Source organism: Ursus arctos, unplaced genomic scaffold (assembly GCF_023065955.2).
Source record: "Ursus arctos isolate Adak ecotype North America unplaced genomic scaffold, UrsArc2.0 scaffold_26, whole genome shotgun sequence".
Lineage (NCBI taxonomy): Eukaryota > Metazoa > Chordata > Mammalia > Carnivora > Ursidae > Ursus > Ursus arctos.
The window spans coordinates 7,391,341-7,412,861 of record NW_026622941.1 but is presented as its reverse complement, the minus strand read 5'-3'; the positions used below and the strand labels follow the sequence as shown (position 1 = coordinate 7,412,861).

The 21,521-nt window shown below is 52.3% G+C and overlaps 1 protein-coding gene across 1 annotated transcript; it reads left to right on the top strand.

The window, feature by feature from the left end:
* The first annotated feature begins 1,049 nt into the window (after positions 1-1,049).
* LPAR5 (lysophosphatidic acid receptor 5) lies at positions 1,050-13,290 on the top strand. The gene is made up of 2 exons (XM_026502596.4): positions 1,050-1,316; positions 9,665-13,290. The coding sequence occupies exon 2, from the start codon at positions 9,872-9,874 to the stop codon at positions 10,976-10,978; it is 1,107 nt and encodes a 368-aa protein (XP_026358381.2). The 5' UTR covers positions 1,050-1,316; positions 9,665-9,871; the 3' UTR covers positions 10,979-13,290.
* The last annotated feature ends 8,231 nt before the right edge of the window (positions 13,291-21,521 follow it).

Below are 21,521 nucleotides of genomic sequence, written 5' to 3'. Positions count from 1 at the left end.
AATGGTGCTCAGGGAAGTAGCCAACTGCCAGGAGAAGACCTAAGGAATCAGCAAGTGGGGTGGAAGAAGGCCGTGGCTGGGGTCTTAGGGATTGTGTGGGCCATGAGGGCACGGGTCTTCATTTCTGACGCCCATGACCTCGGTTGAGTATAAGATTGTCCCTCTGGAGGATAAAGGCCAGAGCCTGTCTGAGATCATGTCCCAGGGGCAGGGGGAATAACCCCAAGGAAGCAGGGCAGAACTTGTACGTCATCGGGAGGGAGGAGATAGCTGGGACCTGGAGCTCTGGAAGCCTTGATTCGACATCCAGTGATGAGCCAGATGATTCGAACGTGGAGGTGGTCACATCTTGACAACATACACTGAGCTGTGACTCCAGCATTGGCCTTTAATAACTTGGGACCTCCCAAAATGTGTTCTAGGGACACATATGTTTGGGAAACTGTACAGTCTCTCCTCCTATAGGTGTGTGGTGATTAACAGCATAAAAAAAAAAAACCACTTGTTTTCTATGGAAAAGTTCAAACATGCACAAAAATAGAATAGTATAAAGCACCCCATGTGCCCAGCTTCAAGTATGAACACATGGTCGATCTTCCAAGGCGTGGTAGAAACCATGGGAAGCCCTGTCATAGAGAAACCTGTTCAGGGTAGTGTTTCTCAGACTTATTTGACCGCAATATCCTTTTTCACCTACACTCAAAAACTTTAAGTTGTTTTTGTGCTTTGGGCATGGACAGCATGCCCAGCCTTGTTGTTACAGAAGGTAAGGGGCTCAGCCAGAGGGTGCCCAACAAGGGGCTACCATCTGAGCCTCCCTGTTCCCCAGAGCTCACAGCCTAGAGGAGCCAGACAGAAGCAAGGAGGAATGGCCCTGGGCAGGGAGGGGCATGGCCATGAAGGACAAGAGCGAAACCACCTGCTGGAACCCAAAAAAGAGACAACCAGGGGAACTGGTGTAAGTGCAGCTCGGGGTGGGTGGTTAGTCATCTGGCATCAGTGGGTGGGTGTGCCAGCCGAGCTTCCGGGAAGCTAGGGAGTGTGTGAGCAATGGGTGGGGGGAGGCATTAGTAGGCAAGAGCTGGGGCTGGAGTAAGTGCCATTCTCTGCCGGATTTCTTCGCTGACCGCCTGCGAGGGCCACTGAGGGCACTGCTTCCTCTCTCTCCCTGCCCTGTGTGGGGTTGGGTGAGTGCAAGGAGCTGGGACACGCTGAGATCTGCCGGGAGAGTGTGTCCCCACCCACCTCAGGAGCAGGTCCTACCAGCCCAGCCCAGCCCAGCCCAGAGCAGGCAGCGGAAGCCACAGGGAACACAGGTATGGGGCTGTCACCGGTGGGGTTGAACTTGGCAGGGGGCACAAGGGGCAGTGTTCTTCCTTTAGAATGGGGTTCATGGGTGGGGATGGAGATGAGGGTGGGCCATGGGCCCTGGAGAACCTTTCTGAATAGAACAGAAAGCTAAAAGGGGCTGCCTCCAAAAGACAGACGTTTTTGGAGCTAGCCAGGGGAGGCGGCCACCACACTTGGCACACCCAGGAGTGCCCCTTTGAATCCTGAGGCCCCCACACTGGAGCATCTTGGGGAGATATGTCTTCCCCTTCCTCCCTGAAGGGACCCCCACTCTTAGGCTGAACCCTGGGCTTCCCACCGCCACTAAGGAGGGTTCTCTGGGGTTGGTGTCTAGCCTTTTTCCACTTTCAGGTAAAACTTCACTCCCGGGCCCCCTCCCCACTCTCCCCAGGCCAAACCCTCTGTAGATGACAATGAACTAACCTGATTAAACTCCACTAATGGGTTTACTGGCACAGACGTGTTCTTGCGGTTATCCTTCCCAGTTAACCAAGGTGTAGTTTAATGGGGTTTTGAGAAACACCGCTTGAACCCATTGCGTCCATCTTCTCTATGAGAAGATTAGACAAGATGGTCTCTAATGTCTCTATAACTCTGAGAGAATGGGGCTCATGAGTGGCATGAAGGGGATGGAATTTCAGATATTGAGCACAGGTGGGGGAAATATCTGAGGGGCGGTGAGGCCTTATGATAACTTGGGATGATACTACTAAGGGCAGCTGCCTACCTATCACCTACATTTAGGGGAGGCCCCATGGCAAGAAGGGGAGCTCCCACCAGGTTGTATCTCCCACTCCTTTTAGGGTGAGAAAGTTGTAGCCCCAGGGGGAGATTGGAGGCAAGGATTGAGGGAAAAACAGGAACTTGCCCATACCTGTAAGCCTCACCTCCTGGCCACTCTGAGACACTAGAGCCCAGCTCCTCCTGTCTCTGCCTGATGTTGTCGGCCCTCCCCAGCCTGCTGCCCCCAGGATACACCCCAGCAACATAGACACCTTGTGCGTGGGGCCCACAGGCAAAGAGGCAGCAGAAAGGGGGAGGACGAAGGCAGCGGCACACAGGAAGTACAGAGCAAGGTCGAAGAGATCAAAAGCCTCCGGCTTTCTCTGCCGGGGCAGGACCCGTCCAGGCCCCAAAGCAAGGGTAAGATGCATACAGACGGAGGACTCAGGGCATAGGGTTGCGGCAGCGGGCTGATCCGGTCCTAGCGACTTCTCTGGATGGTGACTTTATTTCCTGTTTTTCCAGCTCTTGAAAGCAGGGTGGAGGGAGATGTGCGGGCGGTGAGGTGACATCCACACACAGGGGAAACCAATTCCTGAGCTGTCGGCCACCTTTGCTTTCTGCTTTGGCCCAGAAAAGAAAATGGGAGAGATGAAGTCAGTATACCCAGGGAGGGAGAAGACATGGCCGAGGATGCTACTGGGTGATGCAGGAAGAGACAGGCCGAGGTGGGACCAGCTGGGGAGAGGCTGGAGCAGGAGTTCTGGCTGGAGAAGCAGAGCAGGCCTGGAACAGAAAAAGGGACCATGGAGATAGGGTACAGCAGCCCCGGGGAGGCCTGTGCCAGGGGCTCCTCTCCTCGGGAAGACTGTGGCCCCCTGGGGAAGGAAGAGGCCGTCCACTCGCCGTGGTGACATGGTTTTATCTCCACGCCACAGACCCCTCAGACGCTCGGGGTTCATCTGTAGGACAGAGCTGTTCACAAGCCTTCAGACTTCGTTTGGCTTCTGCTGGAGGCCCCAGCCTCGTTTGGATCTGCTTGGGGAGTCAGAACATACACATATTAAGACGTATAATTGAGGGGCGCCTGGGTGGCTCAGTCGGTTAAGTGTCTGCCTTCGGCTCAGGTCCTGATCTCAGGGTCCTGGGACCGAGCCCCACATGGGGCCCCCTGTTCAGCAGGGAGCCTGCTTCTCCCTCCCCCTCGGCCCCTCCCCCAGCTCCTGCATGCATGAACACACTTTCTCTCAAATAAATAAAATATTTTAAACAAGAGAGAGAGATATAACTTGGAACTAAACCTGTCTGTGTGTAAAGGGCGCATCGTCTCAATGCCGCCCACGCGCAGCCGCAGGAGGCGGACTGAGCTCACAGGCTGTTAGAACGCACAGGGTTGGGACGCGCTGGCTGGCTGGGACTCCCAGCTGTGGCCTCCCAAATCTAAAATGAGGTTTGGGGCTCTTCTAGAACAGATCTTCCGGGGCAAGGAGGATAAGATCTGAGATTCCTTGTTTTCAAACTTCTGGAGGATGTAAACCGCTAGAGAGAGGAGACAGAGGAAGGCATTTCGTGGGTGTGCAGGAGGGGCAGAGGAGGGGTGCGCGTGGGGAGTGTAGCGGACAGGAGGAAGCTGGACAAAGAAGAGTTATTTCTCTCCCCTCCCTGCCCCCATCACCATCCCGAATCACCTAATCCTTTCTCTCCGGCCCTCCCTGCATGGCTGGTCAGCCGCCAGAAGGGTGGCTAGTACAGGCAGGTTGTGTGGAGGAGGAGGAGGGATGACCATGACCTAGCCTCCTGCCCATTTTGACTCAATTCTCACTTCCTGCCTGGCAGAAAATAGCTCTGCCTCTCTGGCTTATCTCAGCAAAGAGCAGTGCCCAGCCCAGCTCAGAGGGCAATGGGACAGGTCCCAGAAGCCCTGAGGCTGTCAGGAACCTGGGCCTCGGATGTGCACATAGGAAGCTGAAAGAGACCGGGGCGGGGGTGGGAGGGGGGGAGGAAGGCGGCGTCTGCGCTGGGGTGTGTGAGGGGTGTGGAGGGCAGGGGCTGTGCACTGGGCAGTCCCTAGGGTGCTCCCCTGGCCCCTCAGTGTCTTGGCACTGCACTCCGTCCGTGCGCCTCTGCGTGAGGATGTGCTCCTGAGGCTGCCTGACACGCTCTGTCTGGGTAAGAATATTGTCCCTAAGGCGAGGGCTGGTCTCCTCTTCCTCCTCTGACCTAGTTAGTTGTCCGCGCCTCGGTGCCTGGACCTACTTGTGTGTTAGCGGGTGTGTATATATAGCGACTGTGTGTTACCAGGGATCTTGCGTGCGTGTCTCTTAGCGTACCTACACTTCTGTGTGTCTTTGCACATGCATACATGTGGAGTGCTGTGCTCGTTGCCACATCTGTGCGCGTGGAGGTTATTAAGATTATGTGGGCCTCCCGTCCCTCCTCCTCTCTGGTGACGCGAAGGCCCGGTGTTCGTTCTTTTCTGGGGCAGCTGCTGTTTCTTTATTCCTCCATCTCCTCTACAACCTGACCTCTTTCTCAAGGCAGGACTGGGGCGAGATCCCGGGCCGCCCCTCCCCCCAGCTAGAGCCCTTCTTCCATTTCCTGTTTGCCTCCTTTTTGGCGGTTTTCCCCATCTTTGCCATCTGGCCTGGCACTGTGCCCATGCAGTTCCACTGACAGGAGCCCCAGGGAAGCAGGCAGATGGGGTGGGGACCAGGGCAGGGGCCTGGCAGCTCTCAACGCCCAGCTTGCGCCATTGTGTGCGTATCTGTCAGAAAGGGATGACTTCTTGACAAAAAAGACTTCTCCACTTTGGAATCCAGTAGCGAAAGCATCTCCATCCGCTTTACCTAAAGGCTTCCTCACTTCACCTTTAAGTAGAAGCTCACTTAATACATTTCGTCTCTTTAACATTGTAACTTTGTTGGCAGAAATACTTAGGATCCTTGGAAAATAATTATTCATTCACTCATTCATTGTCTCGTATGTGCCTCCTAGTTGTAAGAAGCTGTTGATTCTCCCGGTAATGGTTAAGAACGATGAAGTGTGACCGTAGTTATAGTATAAACTGTTTTGGAAATTGTAATGCAAGCCGTTTCCAAACAGGTCTTTTAGGGGGCGTGGTCTTTTACTACATGAGTTATACATGTGGACAAGATAGGAGCAAGACAAGCAGCAGTTGGCAGACCCGATACAAGAGATATTACAGCAAGATTACAGAATGTGTGAACATGGGGGTAGGGGACAGATTTCCTTCCAGGCGGTCAGTGAATGTCACATGGGCCTGCTAGGCACGGAGACTGAAGTGTGAGTGAGCTTGGGAATAAAGCAATGGACGATGGGGCCCCACCCACGACCTTACCATCTAGCCTGGGATGACGGAAGCAAATGAACACACACACAATGACCTGAGGAGTTCAAAGCAGCAAACTACTTAAGTGCTTAAGTAGGTAAGAGGACATCGGAAGGAGGGGCACTCCTGTGTGTGTGTGTGTCTGTGTGTGAAAGCGAGAGGAGTCTGTGTTACCAGTGTTTGAAATTTCAGAAAAGGTGGGCTGTTAAAAAGTGTATATTTCACCTGGGCAAATAAAGAAGTAACACAGTTTATCCGTGGGCCCAGATTTCTTCTGGGCAGCTGTAAGGGACCAGGTGCCTGGGCAGCGTGCATCCTCCTATCCCACCGTCCACTCTTGCTGCAAGCAGCCCCAGGGGCAGCTGGGAGCTGGGTTTGAATCCTGAGTTTGAATGCTGCCTGGGCTCTGGAGCTTCTGTTTCCTTTCTTGTACAAATGAGGATATACACCTACCTTTAGGGTTGTTGGAAGGATTAAAGACCACACGTAGAAAATACCCTGGGACGGGGTGGGTGGTCAGTAACGATCGCTAGTATTTTTCACTCAACATTTATGGAGGTAGTGGCTGGGGAGGCAAAGATGACTCAGTCACAGTCCACAGCCCCTCCCTCTGGGAGCTCACAGTCTAACGGGAGGGGCAGACTAAGCACAGCTAATTACAATACAGGTGGGACACCTATGGTGAACCGTGCACAGAGTGGAATGACATCTGCCTTGTGGAGAGGGAGGGAGGCAGGTGAGGCTTCACAGAGTCCTAAGAAATGATTGACTTTGCCAGTTGGAGAACGGGAGGCAGGGCATTCTAAGCAGAAGAGCCCACCCCGCACGTGCAAGAGCAGAGTCCTGAAAACATCAAGGTCTGTGCAAAATTATTATTAGTGTGGAGTGATTGGAGCAAAGAAGCATGGGAGGTGGGGCATGTGTCAGGGAAAGAGTCTGGTTTTATTTGCTTTTCAGCGTCTTTCAGCCCCCATTTAGTATGATTTTTGTTGTTGAAATTGGTATTTTGCAGAGGAAATGTTTATTTCCTTTAACTGTTCTACTAAACCTCTTACAAGTCTTAAACTCCTGGTGGTCATGGTTGGAGGGAGAATAAATGAACAACAAAAGAAACCCACAAGAAAACTTCACTTAGAGTCAGGTTTACAGCTTGGTAAGAATTTAAGCAGTTCTGGGGCACCTGGCGGGCTGTTGTTGAAGCGCGCGACTCTCGATCTCGGGATTATGAATTCAAGCTCCACGTTGGGTGTAGAGATTACTTAAAAATAAAATCTTAAGGGGCACCTGGGTGGCTCCATCGGTTAAGCGTCTGGCTCGTGATTTTGTCTCAGGTCATGATATCGTGGGTCCTGGGACTGAGCCCTGCGAAGAGCCTCACTTTGGGCTCCACACTCAGTGGCAGTCTGCTTGGGATTGTCTCCCTGTGCCCCGCTCCTGACTTGTGCTCACACACTCGTGCTCGTTCTCTCTCTCTCTCAAATAAATAAATCTTTTTTTTTTAAGATTTTATTTATTTATTTGACAGAGACAGCCAGCGAGAGAGGGAACACAGCAGGGGGAGTGGGAAAGGAAGAAGCAGGCTCCCAGCAGAGGAGCCCGATGCGGGGCTTGATCCCAGAACGCTGGGATCACGCCCTGAGCCCAAGGCAGATGCTTAACGACTGAGCCACCCAGGCGCCCCTCAAATAAATAAATCTTTTAAAAAAATAAAAATCTTTTAAAAATTCCTTTCGAGAGGAATAAATCCAGTATCTTGGGATAATTGCTCAGGGGCTCTGGACAACTTTGCTCCCTGAGATGGCATGTGGACACATTCATAGCGCTATTCACAACAGCCAAAAGGTGGAAAAACCCAAGTAACTATTGACAGATGAAGAGATAAACAAAAAATATATATAAATATAGTATCCAGCTATAAAAAAGATTGCAATTCCGATATATACTAGAACATGGATGGACCTCGACAACTTTATGTTAGGTGAAAGAAGCCAGACACAAAAGGACAGATATTAGATGATTCCACTCAAATGATGTGTCTGGAATAGGCAAATTCAACTTGCACAACTTAACACCAAAAAAATACAAATAATCTAATTTTTAAAATGGGCGGAGAAGCTGAAGAGGCATTTCTCCAAAGCAGACATACAGAGAGCCAGCAGACACGTGCTCAGCGTCACTCATCATCAGGGAGCTGCAAATCAAAACCAAGATGAGAGGGGCGCCTGGGTGGCTCAGGCTGTTAAGCGTCTGCTCTTGATTTCGGCTCAGGTCATGATCTTAGGGTCCTGGGACGGAGCCCCGCGCTGGGATCCATGCTGGGCGCGGAGCCTGCTTAAGATTCTCTCTCTCCCTCTCTCTTTGCCCCTCCCCCTCTAAAAAAGAAAAAAAGACAAGAAATAACAAGTACTGGTGAGAATACGGAGAAAAGGGACCCCTGGTGCACTGCTGGTGGGAATGTAAATTGGTGCAGCCACTGTGGAAAACAGTATGGAGGTTCCTCAAGTAATTAAAAATAAAATTACCATATAATCCAGTAATTGCACTACTGGGTATTTACCCAAAGAAAATGAAAACACTAATTCAAATAGAATAGGCAAATTCCTAGAGACAGAAAGTAGAATAGACGTTACCAGGAGCTGGAGGGAGTGTGGGGAGGGAATGAGCAGTTAGTGTTAAGCGCATATAGCGTTGTTTGGGATGATGAAAAATTCTGGAAATAGCAGTGATGGTCACACAACACTGTGAGTGTACGTATGTACTTAATGTCACTGAATTGTATACTTAAATATGGTTAAGGGGCGCGTGGGTGGCTCAGTCGTTAAGCGTCTGCCTTTGGCTCAGGGTGTAATCCCAGGTCCTGGAATCGAGCCCCAAATCGGGCTCCCTGCTCTGCTGGGAGCCTGCTTCTTCCTCTCCCACTCCCCCTGCTTGTGTTCCCTCTCTCACTGGCTGTCTCTCTCTCTCTCTGTCAAATAAATAAAATCTTAAAAAAAAAAAATAAAGATGGTTAAATGGTAAATTTTAAGTTGTGTATATTTTACCCGCCCCTCCCAAAAGATGGAATTTGGGGGTTAAGATGGAAGAGTAGCTTCTGTGGCATTAGGGCATTAAGGAGGGTGGGATTCTGAGACTATGTCCTGTCCTCCGGCTCCGCTATCTCCTGGCCATATCCTTTGTCCGCCAGCTTTTGCCTGAGCCCTGTGGCTGCCGTGAGCTGCTCTCTCCAGTGGCCTCGGCAGTGCCCTTGGTACCTCTTTGCCTCACTGGCACCCTCTCTGGACTTTGGGTCCCCTCCGAGCCCTCACTAAAAACCACCTTCTCCCTCCATCACAGAACCGTAGCTGTGAAGATCTCTAGTCAGATCCTCCAGGGAAGCACCTGGAAAAGTTCAACCCGCAGCACCTTCCCCTGCCTGGCAGGACTGTGCTGGTGTGTGATCAGCCCATGAGAGCCCATTATGTTATTATCCCCATTTTACAGATGAAGAAACTGAGAGAGCAGTCAAACAATCAAGCCAAACCTGGGTTATTCTGACCACAAACCCAGCCCACACAGGAGCAACCGTGGATGTAATGTATGAGGCTCGGATTTCGTACTGTACTGGGGAATTTGAACTTTATTCTTTAGATAATGGGGAGCCAGCAGAGCTGGGGAGTTCCAGGGGAGGTGCTCCATCATATTTCTCACCATCTGACATGACACCCATTTACTTGCACTTTATTATCTGTCTCCCTTCAGTGGATGTAAAGTAGATGGAGGCAAGGCCTTCCTTCGTTTTGTTCAGGGCTGTGAACATGCCTGGAACCTTCTAAAGCTCAGCAAACATCTGTAGAAGAAAGGAAGAAAGGGAGAGAGATTATTTATTAGCAGACCCTGTGCACCTGTCACGTACCTCGTTTAATCTAACAACCTCGTGAAGTGGGAAACACCCCCCCACCACCACCTTTTCCCCCATGTAAGGAAAATGAGTTTCAGAGAGATTAAGCCACTTTTCTGAGGACAAAGCTAGGCAAGTTGGCAGAACCAGGACTTACACCCAGACAGTCTGACTCCAGAGCCTGAGCCTTTAACACTGCACTATATAGCCTTACTGCAGAAATCTATTCTGGCCGGATAGAAAGTGGGGGAAAGATCTGGGGCTGAGGAAAGACTCAAGAGGCCAACCAGGTTAGCGACATAAACATTTGTGACTTCTACCCTATCCCTGCATCATCTTGACTTTGGCTTGCCTTCCTATTCCAGGTCTCCACTGCTGCTGAAGCGGTGACCGGAAGCTTCAACCCCCGACAGCCATCTGCCCTGCAGCCACAGCCCCCATTCCCATGCCCGGCCTGCACTGCGACGGTCTCTGCGCAGCCTCCAGGCCCCGGCCCGGAGAGGAACACGATGCCAGGGCCCTAGCGTGTCCGATGATGCCCCCAGCCTAGCTCCTCCTCACACGGTGGTACGATGGTGAACAACTCTGCCAGCAACTCCAGCTTTCCTCCCCCGTGCCCTGACTACCGGGGCACCCACCGCCTGCACATGGCGGCCTACAGCCTGGTGCTGGCCGCGGGGCTCCCCCTCAACGCGCTGGCCCTCTGGGTCTTCCTGCGCGCGCTGCGCGTGCACTCCGTGGTGAGCGTGTACATGTGCAACCTGGCGGCCAGCGACCTGCTCTTCACCCTCTCGCTGCCCGTGCGCATCTCCTACTACGCCCTGCACTACTGGCCCTTCTCCGACCTCCTGTGCCAGACGGCGGGCGCCATCTTCCAGACCAACATGTACGGCAGCTGCATCTTCCTGACCCTCATCAACGTGGACCGCTACGCGGCCATCGTGCACCCGCTGCGGCTGCGCCACCTGCGGCGGCCCCGCGTGGCGCGGCTGCTGTGCCTGGGCGTGTGGGCGCTCATCGTGGTGTTCGCCGTGCCCACCGTCATGGTGCACCGGCCCTCGCCCTGCAGCTACGCCGGCGGCCAGGTGCGCCTGTGCTTCGAGAGCTTCGGCGACAGGCTGTGGCAGGGCAGGCTGCTGCCGCTCGTGCTGCTGGCCGAGGCGCTGGGCTTCCTGCTGCCCCTGGCGGCCATGCTCTATTCGTCGGGCCGGGTCTTCTGGACCCTGGCGCGGCCCAACGCCACGCAGAGCCAGCGGCGGCGGAAGACCGTGCGCCTCCTGCTGGCCAACCTCGTCATCTTCCTGCTGTGCTTCGTGCCGTACAACGCCACGCTGGCGGTCTACGGGCTGCTGCGGGGCAACCTGGTGGCGGCCAGCGGCGAGGCCTGCGACAGGGTGCGCCAGGTGCTCATGGTGATGGTGCTGTTGGCCGGCGCCAACTGCGTTCTGGACCCGTTGGTGTACTACTTCAGCGCCGAGGGTTTCCGCAACACCCTGCGCGGCCTGGGCACCCCGCACCGCGGCAGGACCTTGGCCGCCAACGGGGGTCAGGGGGCGCTTGCCCAGCAGTCCACCGAGACCACCCTCATCACCAGTACGGCTCCTGCCAGCCAGGGGCTGCTCAGGCCTTCCAACCTCGGGACACCCTTGACCCAACGCCCGGAGGACTCGGCCCTCTGAAAGCACATCACCGGTCTACCCCCACCTCCCAGGCCCCCGCGCCGCACACACGCGCACACTCGCAGGGTGTGTACATGAGGGAGGTGGGGTGGGCACTTGGACTTCTGGGTGGCAACTCCTGCCCAAAAATGCACAAGAGAACAAAGTGTGGGGAGCCAGGGGCACAGGGAGGAAGAGTGCTGTGCAAATGCCTTCTTTACTTGGGTGGTGATGGTGAGCATGGGCCAGATAGCTTCCCCAGTCCCCAGGGAGTGATGCTATGAGCTTCCCCAAAGCAGAGGCAGACGGCCGGATGGCATGCCCTTGGTGTGGGCATGAAACACTACGAGGAACTGGTAGATGGAACAGAAAATGAGTGTCCTGGATTTAGACGAACCACAGCAGTCTTAGTGCTTCAGATGCCACCCACTCTCATTTCCACCTGGCCTGGCCTTGCCCTGCCCAGCACGGAGGCATGATATAAGAGTTTACTGGATACAGGCAGACTCGATTTCATTCTTGGTTGGTGACTTGTAACAATTTAGTCCTGACGCCCAGCATGGGGTGGTTGGGGGCAGGACAGAACTGGAAGTTAGAGGGTGTTTTCCCCCTGGATTCTGGTCCCTGCAGCCTTTTCTAGGTGTCCTTTCTCCTTCCACCCCACCCCACTTTCCAGACCTCCTCCATTCTAGGTCCTAAATTCTCTCTCTCTCTGCCTCTGGCACTTCATCTAGAATTAAGGAGAAAATTCTCGGTACTAAAGTAGCAGTTCTCAAACTTTGTTCTCAGACCTTTTTACAACTCTTAAAATTTGAGGATTCCAAAGAGGTTTTGCTTATACTTACTTCTTTTGATACCTAACCATATTAGACATTAAAACTCATAAGTTCTAACAACAGAAACACACAAGCACGCATTCCATTAGCTGTGAGAGCAATAATGTCATCACACTTCATAAAGCCTCTGGAAAACTCCACTGTACACCTGTGAGCGAGGAGATTGCAAAGGACAAACAACATGGTGGGAGTAGTAGTATTCCGAAAATAACTTTGACCTTGTGGACATGCTCGGAGAGTCAGTATTAGAATTCATGTGTAACTTCTTCCCAGGGCATATGTATACATTGTTTTTTATTACTGAGGGGCGGGGACAGGGCAATACTCCACAAATCAATAGTTAATTGTAGTCCCAAAGGCTTGAGGGTTTGCAGGGGTAGGTAGGAGCTGCACACCCAGTGCAGCATTACCTTGGGCTTCCTGGTGCGGGTGCGGCAGCTCTGAGGTGGGGGTGAACTAGTCACACGAACACTCAGAGGAGGGGTGGGGCTTCTCTTTCCCAGGGAAGGGAAAAGGGAACTGTTGCCACAGCCAGGAAAGAAGTTTCCAGGGAAATAAGAGTGCAATGGGAGGACAGGAATAGGCTGTCTGTTCTTAGTAAGCTGGAGGCAAGGAAATGGAAGACTGGTTAATGGACCACCTCCTGTTTCCTTCTTCCCTCTTTAGGGGGTAGGGCTGGGAGGGGTTGCAGAGTTGGTGTCCTGAGACTCTGCATAAGTGAGGAAGTTGCTGCCATGCGTGTGTCCTGTATGCATTTCTGTCCCTAGGTCTCTCAATGATGTGTGTGTGTGTGTGTGTGTGTGTGTGTGTGTGTGTGTGTGAGAGAGAGAGAGAGAGAGAGAGAGAGAGAGAGAGAGAGAGTCAGGGTTTTCCTGTGTGTGTCTCTGGGTGTTTTAGCCTGGAGTAAGCCTTTTGTGTGTCTTCAAGGGATTGCTCCAGATGGTGATTTACAGGGGTAAAATGACCCCTGGTGGCCAAAGCAGAGAACTGACCCAGATTCCTCGGCGATAGCTTTCAAGTAGAGCCTTCCACCATCTGGTGGGAAGATAGAGCCCTCGGCCAGGCCCTCTTGTAGCTCTGAGAGGCCTGATGGTTAGCACCTGCTCCATCTTGCTTCATCCTTAGGGTTCAAGACCCATGTCCCGGGAGCATAAAATGTGGTGGTAGTCCAAAGTCTCAGAACTTTGCCCTATCCAAATTGAACTGAACACAGTTTTAAAAAATTACTTGAGTATTTTTATATTCTGGTATGTGAATGAATTCCAAAGTAATAAAAACTCACATAGCAAGTACCTTCTAACATACTATATAATTATTTATTTTTATAATTTTTATAGTTTCTTGTCTGTTTCTCTGCCCCTTCCTCCCAGGAAGAATATAAGGTCCCTGGGGGCAGGGATTTTTGTTTGCTTGGTTCTCTGATGTATCTCCGGCATCTAGAACAGCTCCTGGCACAGAAGAAGTGCTTAATAAATATTTGTTGAATGATGAACTGTTGCATTTTGGTGTGGAGTAGTTTACTATCTCGTGGGGGACCACAGAACAAGTCAACAATTACCATTCAAGACAGAGGACACAAGAATTCAGAGTAAGGGGGTGCCTGGGTGGCACAGCGGTTAAGTGTCTGCCTTCGGCTCAGGGCGTGGTCCCGGTGTTATGGGATCGAGCCCCACATTGGGCTCCTCCGCTAGGAGCCTGCTTCTTCCTCTCCCACTCCCCCTGCTTGTGTTCCCTCTCTCGCTGGCTGTCTCTATCTCTGTCAAATAAATAAATAAAATCTTTAAAAAAAAAAAGAATTCAGAGTAAGGTGTAGGTAATTTCGAGGGCAGCGGGAAGCCCCTAAAGGTTCTTGAGTGAGGTTTTGCTCACTCTGACATACAGTGTGGGGTAAATGAAGGGAAGTGAGGAGGGGAGTCTAAGGGGGAACGGAAGACTGGTCAGGCTGCTCTTAAAATTGTCAAGGAGATGTGTGACCATGGCCTGTGGAGGTGAATGGAAATGGGTCACCTCCAGTGTGAAATCTCTGGGGTTTAAGCTCTGGTGGACTGTTTCCCTGCATTCAGTACATCCAGGGTGTCTATCATGAGAATAGAGAGGCAGGAATAGATGCCGGAGATGTAGCAGGCAGAGGGGGAATGAACAGAAGAACCTGACAAGTTAACAGGCTGGGGAAGTTTGAGAACTCTTGTAGCCAGCCACTGCCATTTTCACAGGATTCTCCAATCACTGAGGCCACAGTAGGACAGATGTGAGATGTGGGGGGATCCAGAGCCCTCACCCCGCATCCCAGAGTACCCCACTTGTGGCTTAGGAAAATCCAAATGAGGAAAATGAGAATATCCTAAATGGACGGAGAAGAGCGTTAACAAGTTTTGGAGATACTACCTATGCCAGGATCTCCATGTAGTGCTTATCACTATTGATTATATTGTTTAGTGATTGATTATTATAATAATCTCTGACTTAGGGACGATTATTCTCCCTATTATTATCCCATTTTACAAATGAAGCACCCTAGAGAAGCTGCCATCTGAAGGTCACACAATCAGGAAGAGGCACGGTATCTATTTGGCTCCCAAACTGCTACTCTTTGCAGTACATTCCTCCGTATCTCCCCTTCCTGGGGCTTCCCACCTTCTCACCTCTGCTCTGTCCCATCCACCCTCCCTGGTTTCCTTTCTCCTCCTCACCCAGGCCACCTCCCCCGACTCCTTCTCTCACCCTCTCTGCTCCACTACTTCCTCCATACTCCTAACCCACTTACCTCCCCCCCGCCCCCGCACACCTGCCCCTTCCCCCTCCACTGGCCCCAGGTTCCTGCACAGAGCACCATGCGGCTGCGTCAGCGCATAGAACTGGGCTCACTCACAGTTCCAGTTGTGTCGAGCCCAAAACACACCCCATCAAGGCCTTGGAAGGGAGTAGCTAGGTGGTGACATACCCAGGAAGAATGGCTCAGCCTTTGTGCAGTTGGCCATGACTCCCCTCCCTTAGCCGGGAGGTACCCAGCATCTCCAAGGCAGCCCTCCTGCTTGTCCACCAACTAAGCTAAAGAGGAGATCTCCCCCTGGTTCCCCTCAAAGTTGACCTCCTTTGCAGCCATGGTCCCTCCACATGGTGGGAGTAGCCGGGGGAAGAGTAACAATCCTTGGTCTTGAAATAAAACCAATTCTGGAGAACCAGGGCCAAAGTAAGGGGTCCTAAGGGGGCAGGGATGCTTCTCTCTTAGCCCTGAACTATCTTGAGGGAAATTCCCACAGGTTGCCCCCTGGGGTCCCATGGAGGAAATGGGGAGGGGGAGGTTAATCTCACACCACAGGCCTGCCTTCTTCATTCTTTCAGGAGACCCTGGAGACAGAGGGAGGCTGGGTAGCTCTCACCATGCTATATCCTTTCCAGAGGAGATAGCCCTGAAAAGTGAAGTTTCTCACATGGGCCTTGGGGAATCCCAAAGTCTCTCAGAACCAACCTGAGCGGGTACTAATTTCAGCTCTGTCACTTCTTGGCAATGTGACTTTAGCAAGTTACTTCAACTCTCTGAACCTCTGTTTTCTCCTCTGTGAAATGGGGATCATAGTATCTACTTGTTGGGTTGCTGTGAGGTCAATGAGATCGCCTTGGAAAGGCACCTGAGAGAAATCCCAAAAGGGGGAGCTCTCTTTTCAACAAGAGTGTGGGGAGGAGATGCTACTGGTAAAGTCTGTTTGTGATGCCCAAGGGGAGTGTTTGTGGAAGATAGCAAGGGCTTCAAGGTGAATCCTCACCCAGACAGCTCTGCCAGCAATCAGAACCAGGGCCAGGGGATGGGTGAGCGAGGCAGGCTGGGCAAGTTTCCATGGTGCTAGGTCAAGTAGACAGTTTTCAGGGGCAGTGACTGGCCTGTTGCCCTCTGGGGGCACTCTCTCCCCACTAGGCCTAATGTCCATCCCACAGACAGAGGAGTGGGTAGAAAAGTGCCTGAAAGGGAGAGGAGAGGGGGCATGGGATGAAGAACCAAGCAAAGGAGAAAGGGCAAGAGAGGAGGCTGGAGGGGAAGTAAGGGCCCGGGCAGGCACAGGGTGGGGCTGGGAGAGGGGCCTAGGGCAGGAGGGCGGGAGAGAGCCTGGGAGGGAAAGCGCTGAGGAGGGAGGAGGGAGGGACAGGGAGGGAGACCAGCGGCGCTGACACAGCCTCGATGTGTGGAACTGGCTGGGGTTTGGCCCACAGGTCAGGCGTCTGGCAGTATTATGGGATGGAGAGGCCTTAAGAGACAGGGAGAGTATTATGGGCTGGAACAGCCTTAGGAGACTGGGGAATATTATGGGCTGGTGAGGCCCGGATCCAACTGGAGGCGGGAGGAAGGGGTGCGGGGCGGGAAGGGGGGGGTGGTGGTGGAAGGGAATATTATGGGCTGGAGGCCTCCTGCGACCAGAGGCAAGAGTATTATGGGCTGGCAAGGCCTTCGGTGGCCAGAGGGGGGAGCAGCGGGGGATGGCACCGGCTGCATGTGACTGAGGGGGGGCCAAGTTGGGGGGGTGGCGAGTGGGGGTGGGGGAGCATATTATGGGATAGCTCTTTGTACCTACTGCGGGGACTGCTTCTCCAGAAGATATTATGGGATGTCGTGTGTGGGAGGGGGAGTGGGGCTGGGGGGATTATTATGGGATGGTGGTGCAGAATGGGGAGGGCCTGAGGAGCTCTTCTCCAACCCCCCCACCCCTTACTCTCTTGCCGTCCTCTGTAAGGTCTGCCTTCTCTCTCAGACGGCCCAAGGGGAACACCTGAAATCCACACCCCCCCCACGCACACACTTTGAGCACCTCAACCCATCCTAGGCATCTCTCCTAACTAGCAGACACCTCCAGGGTGCTCAAGGGGAAAGGCAGCCCCTGGGGAATGGAGAGAAAGCCCTAAAGCAGGGTTGTAGTGGCCAGTGGACCATACCTCCCACCTGCAGGGCGTCCCCTTGGCTCCCAATCTCCTTGGGCCACTCTCCTCCCCCTTCTCCCTCCACAAAGTGGGGGCCCTTGATCTTCTTCCCCTCCCCCCTCCCCTCCATTTCCTCTCCAGCTCCCTCCACAGCCGTAACCAGTAAAACAGGCGGCCAGCTATTATGGGATGGCTGCTCCCGGCAGCTCTGCAGGGAGGGGGCGGTCACCGCGGAATGTCTCTTGTGGGTGGCTATTATGGGATGGCCGCCTCTCTTTTTTGGGGGTGGGGTGGGGGCTAGCAAGGAGGATTATTATGGGATGTGCCCTGCACAGCTGGGTGGGGCCGTCCTGGGTAGGTGAAGCTTTGGGGAGGTTGGTGGGGGGGGCGGGTGGTGAGGAAGGAAAGGAAGGAAGAGGGAGGGAAAGGAGCTGGGGAGGGTGGGGTGAGCCCTGGAGTCAGACCTGAGGCCTGGCAAGAGTAACTGGCTGGAGAGGTTCTTCTGTGACAGCTGTTTGAAGGGGCCCCTGGGGCAGGCTAGAGCTGGTCAAATCTGAACCCTGGACACCTGGGTCCTTTTGCAGCTTGTCACCTGCAGGGTTGCTGTGTCCAGGGCCTGGGTTCTGGCTGTGTGGCACACCAAAGGGAGTAGTGCTGCTGGGTGACCACAGTACCCAATACTCTCCTCCCCCTTTGCCTTCTTGGATTTGAGCCTTGGGACCACAGCTCAGGTAGGTGGTTGGGCCAGGGGGACTTTGCAACCTTGCAGTCACACCCAGGGAACAGAGGCTTGGTTGGCTCCTGAAGGACAAATGCCTGGCCTGTCACCCGCCCCCCCAAACCCTGCACGACCTGCATCCTGTCTGTCCATCACAATGCACTGTCACTGTGGCTTTTCTTCCCTATGTTGTCTTTCCAAAGCCTTTCTTCTGACAAGGCAGGAGAACACTGGTCCCTTAGACCTCTTATATGCAGAGTTTCTGACGCTCACGGAAGCTAGAGATGTAGAGAGAGCATGTGCTGAAAACTCCATGGACAACCCACTCTGGGTGTTATTCTAGGTTCTTCTGTACCATGGGATGGAAACAGAACTCTAAGGTAACCGGCTAGAGAGACTGTCCCCCTGGGTGCATTAATCAGGAGATTATCCCACCCTTAGTCTCTGTGGGCCAATCATGGTAGTGGTTTATTTGTAATTTATCTGGAAGGGTAGCATGGGGCCAGAGTAGGGAGTGGGGGAGCAAAGAAGCATAAGGACCACAAAAGCAATACATAAACACACACATCCTAGCCCTCCCTGGAACTCAAGAAGAGAGGAAGGGATTCTAATATTCTCCTTGTGGTGGGAGGAGGGAGAGATGGGGAGTAAGAAAAGGAAGGGGATAAGTGGGTAGAACTTGCAGGGCTAGGGGCAGAGGGCTATGGGGGACAAAAGTGATCCGTGTTTATAGTCACAGGCACAAAGCTGTGACTACCTAGTTATAAAACTCTCTTCCTGGTTTATAGTACAAATCACTGTAGTAATGGGGTGTGTGTGTATATATATATGTGTATATGTATATATATATATACATATACATATATATACATGTATATATGAAGAAAAAGCTATGGGACAGATGGAGATATTACAGAAGGGAATTTGAGGCCCAGAGGCAGGCTGGATTCCCTGGAGAAAAGAGGAGAGAGGAGGGCACAATAGGTATCTAGCAGCTCTACATGCCAAGGAGAATCTTGTTGAAAGAAGGTATACCCACATTATGGTATCTTAAAAGAGCTGCCTCCTCTCCCCTAAGTGAGGAGTACAAGGTCCATCCTTAGTACTCAGAACAGTCATGAGGGAGGGTTTACACAAATGAATGGGCCTAATCTTGATGTCATGAGAATTGAATGAGGAAGACTATGGCAGCCTTGCAGAATGGGGGAAACAGCCTGCATGCTACAGGGATGTGGCAAAAGGGTGGTCCAGGGAGTTAAGTCAGGTAGGAGTTCGTGAAAAGACGTATCAGCATCACTGGTGTTCTGCTTGGAAGCAAAGGGATGGTAACTTCTTGAAGCAAGCTCTTACCTCTCTTGAATTTATTTCTCCTCGCCCCATCTCCTGCCCTGGGTTCCCAGTGGAGGGCAGAGTCCTCTGGCCGGGCCCTCTTTCTAGGAAAGTGGTATCAGAAGAACAGTGCAGAGACGCTGTGAGGGTCATCCTACTCACTTCTGATCAGGAAGGAGGAGGACGTGCCAGTTTCTCTCCAACCTGTCCCACAGCCATGGCCTTGGATTTGTATGCAAAAGGCACATGAGAGCAAAGAAAGACATTAGCTCTGCCTTGGGGGTTGGAGGCAGCGAGGCAGTGGTGCTGGGACATTGGCTTTCAGTTGGATCCTGGTTCTCCAGGGATCAGGAAGAGGGAAAAGTGACAGGTTTATGGGATCAGGCTCTCTGAGGGCTAACAGGTCTTAAGATTGGGCTTTTAGACTTTCTAGGACTGGGTCCCCAAGGTACCTGCAAGATAGGCCCAGTCTGGGAAGGGGAGGGAATACGTTTGAAGGCTATCTTGTAGCATAATTGAATGAAGGAGGACTTGTACCTGGGATGAGGGAAGATGGTGAATATTATACATCAAAGGGTTTTTTTGGATGGAGAATGGGACCCCAACAAGATGCGAATGGGGGCATTTGGAAGTATGAGACTTCAGGATATAAACAAGAAAGTGGTTAAAAAATACAGGACATTGAGGGTAAGCAGAATTTGGTGTTCAAGAATGAGGATAACAATTCTGGCACGTTAAGAATCTCTCAAGAAGGAGGCACATGATGATATTATAAGATTTCTATACTAGAAACACTGGATAGATGGACATTGCTTTCCAATCAAAATCCCTTAGTGCGGTAGGGAACAGATAGGAGATATCTTGACCACCCATCTATATCGTAAATCCTTTTGGAATACCTTCTAGCCTCTAGAAGGACTGTCAAGAACCTCTACTGGGATCTGATCTCTCCTGAGACCAGTTGGCATTTGTTTTATTCTCTGTAACAGGAAATTGGGAAATAGCACTCATCAGTGTTCCCTTGACACCACGCATTCTATCTTGTCTCATAGTTTGATGGGTTGTTTATGCTTCTTGAAGGGAGGCACCTGTGGTCCTTGCATTCCCTGTGGTGCCCAGCTTGGTGCTTTACCAGGTACTCGGGCAACATCTGTTGAATGAACAGTGGTAGCAGTGAGGAGGGGGAGAGCGGGTCTTGGTTCTTGGCATATATATAACAGGATTCTCACTTCACATCTTGGTGGGATGTCCATCCATGGGAGTGGCCCAGGCCTGTTGGACCACCTGACCTGGGGAGGCAGGGTGACGTGGGAGAAGGACTGCTGAAATGTTGAGAAATAGTCTAAAGACTCCTTTCTAAAGATAGGCGTTTATAATTATTATGGGATGCTGTGGCTGAATTAAACTTTATGTAAATGGCTCATCTGGCCAGCATGGTATTTGGTTGGCCTTACTCAAAACTGAAGAGCTAGAGGTAAGCATCTGGAGAATAACTGGATTTTGGTGGGATTGGGTGGGGCCCTAGGTTGACTCTCAGTTCCTGAGTGTCTGGAAATGATGGGATGAGGGAAGGTAGGGCTTGTCCTAGACATCAGAGGCTTTATGCCAGGATACTGCTTTGGCCCAGAAAGGGATAAAGGTGTGTACAAGTCGGGGCGGGCACACGGCAGTGTGGGTAGCCTGCTTCACCCTTGTGGCTCTGGGTGTTAGAATAGACTGACAGCCTGTGGAGGTGGGGAGGTTTGAATATGAATATTATGGGATGCCTGGCTGGAAAGGTATGGGGTGGTGGCTGGAGATGAAACATTATGGGATGTGACACTGGGTTGTGCTGGGAGTATTATACTATGTCTTGTGGACCACCGGCTCCTTGACATTATTATGGGATATCAGGGTGTGGGTGGGGGAGTAAAATTATGGGATATCTTTCCAGCGTTAGAGGAAAGGAGATTAGATGTCCATCTGTAGGGTGACAGTAGGGCTGCCGATCATTATGGGATATCTCTTTGACAGAGGAGAAGTGGCTATTAACGGGCTGTGGAGTTAGAATGAACGTATGAAGGCTGAGGGTGGTGTTGAGGATCTAGACCCCAGCCTGCAGGGGCTGAGGGCAGCTCGGGCTAGGGGGTTGGTTATTATGGGATGTCAGTATAGAAAGTGGGAAACTGATTATTACGGGATGTGTGTGGGAGGAGGCCGAAGTGTCCGTTGTTGTAATGTGGGGGGGGGGGAAGTTTCTGACTATTATGGGATATCAAACTGGGGGTGGATGAAGAGTGGTTATTATGGGATGTCTGTGGGGGATGGGGATGAGTATTATGGGCTGTGAGGCTGAAGTGCTGGGAGGGGTGCTTATTATGGGATGGCCATGGGGAAGGAGAGGTGACGAATTATTATGGGATGTTAGCATTAGGGCCAACAGTGAAGAAGTTGGCAAAGGATGGCTATTATGGGATGTCTGAGGTGGGGAAAGGGTTAGTTGCAAAAGGTCTGCAATATCATGAGATGTCAACAGCCTTGGCATATAGGTGTATGGAGTGTGTGTGTGGGGGGGGTGGTGGTGGTGGGGGGGTGTCCGTGTGTATTATGGGATGGCCAGGAGGTGGGTGGTTGCCCGGGTGACACGCGCGCGCGCGCTCGAAGGGGGCGTGGCCAATGGTTGCCTGAGCGACGAGGGGGCGGGGGTTGCCCGGGAGACCTAAGGAGGAGGGTGGCGGTAGTGGAGGGGGGGTTGGAGTTGGTTGAGGTTATTATGGGCTGTCCGTGGGGGGGC

Excerpts from the sequence above, each read along its gene's own strand:
- LPAR5 (XM_026502596.4), top strand. The coding sequence starts at position 9,872 with ATGGTGAACAACTCTGCCAGCAACTCCAGCTTTCCTCCCCCGTGCCCT.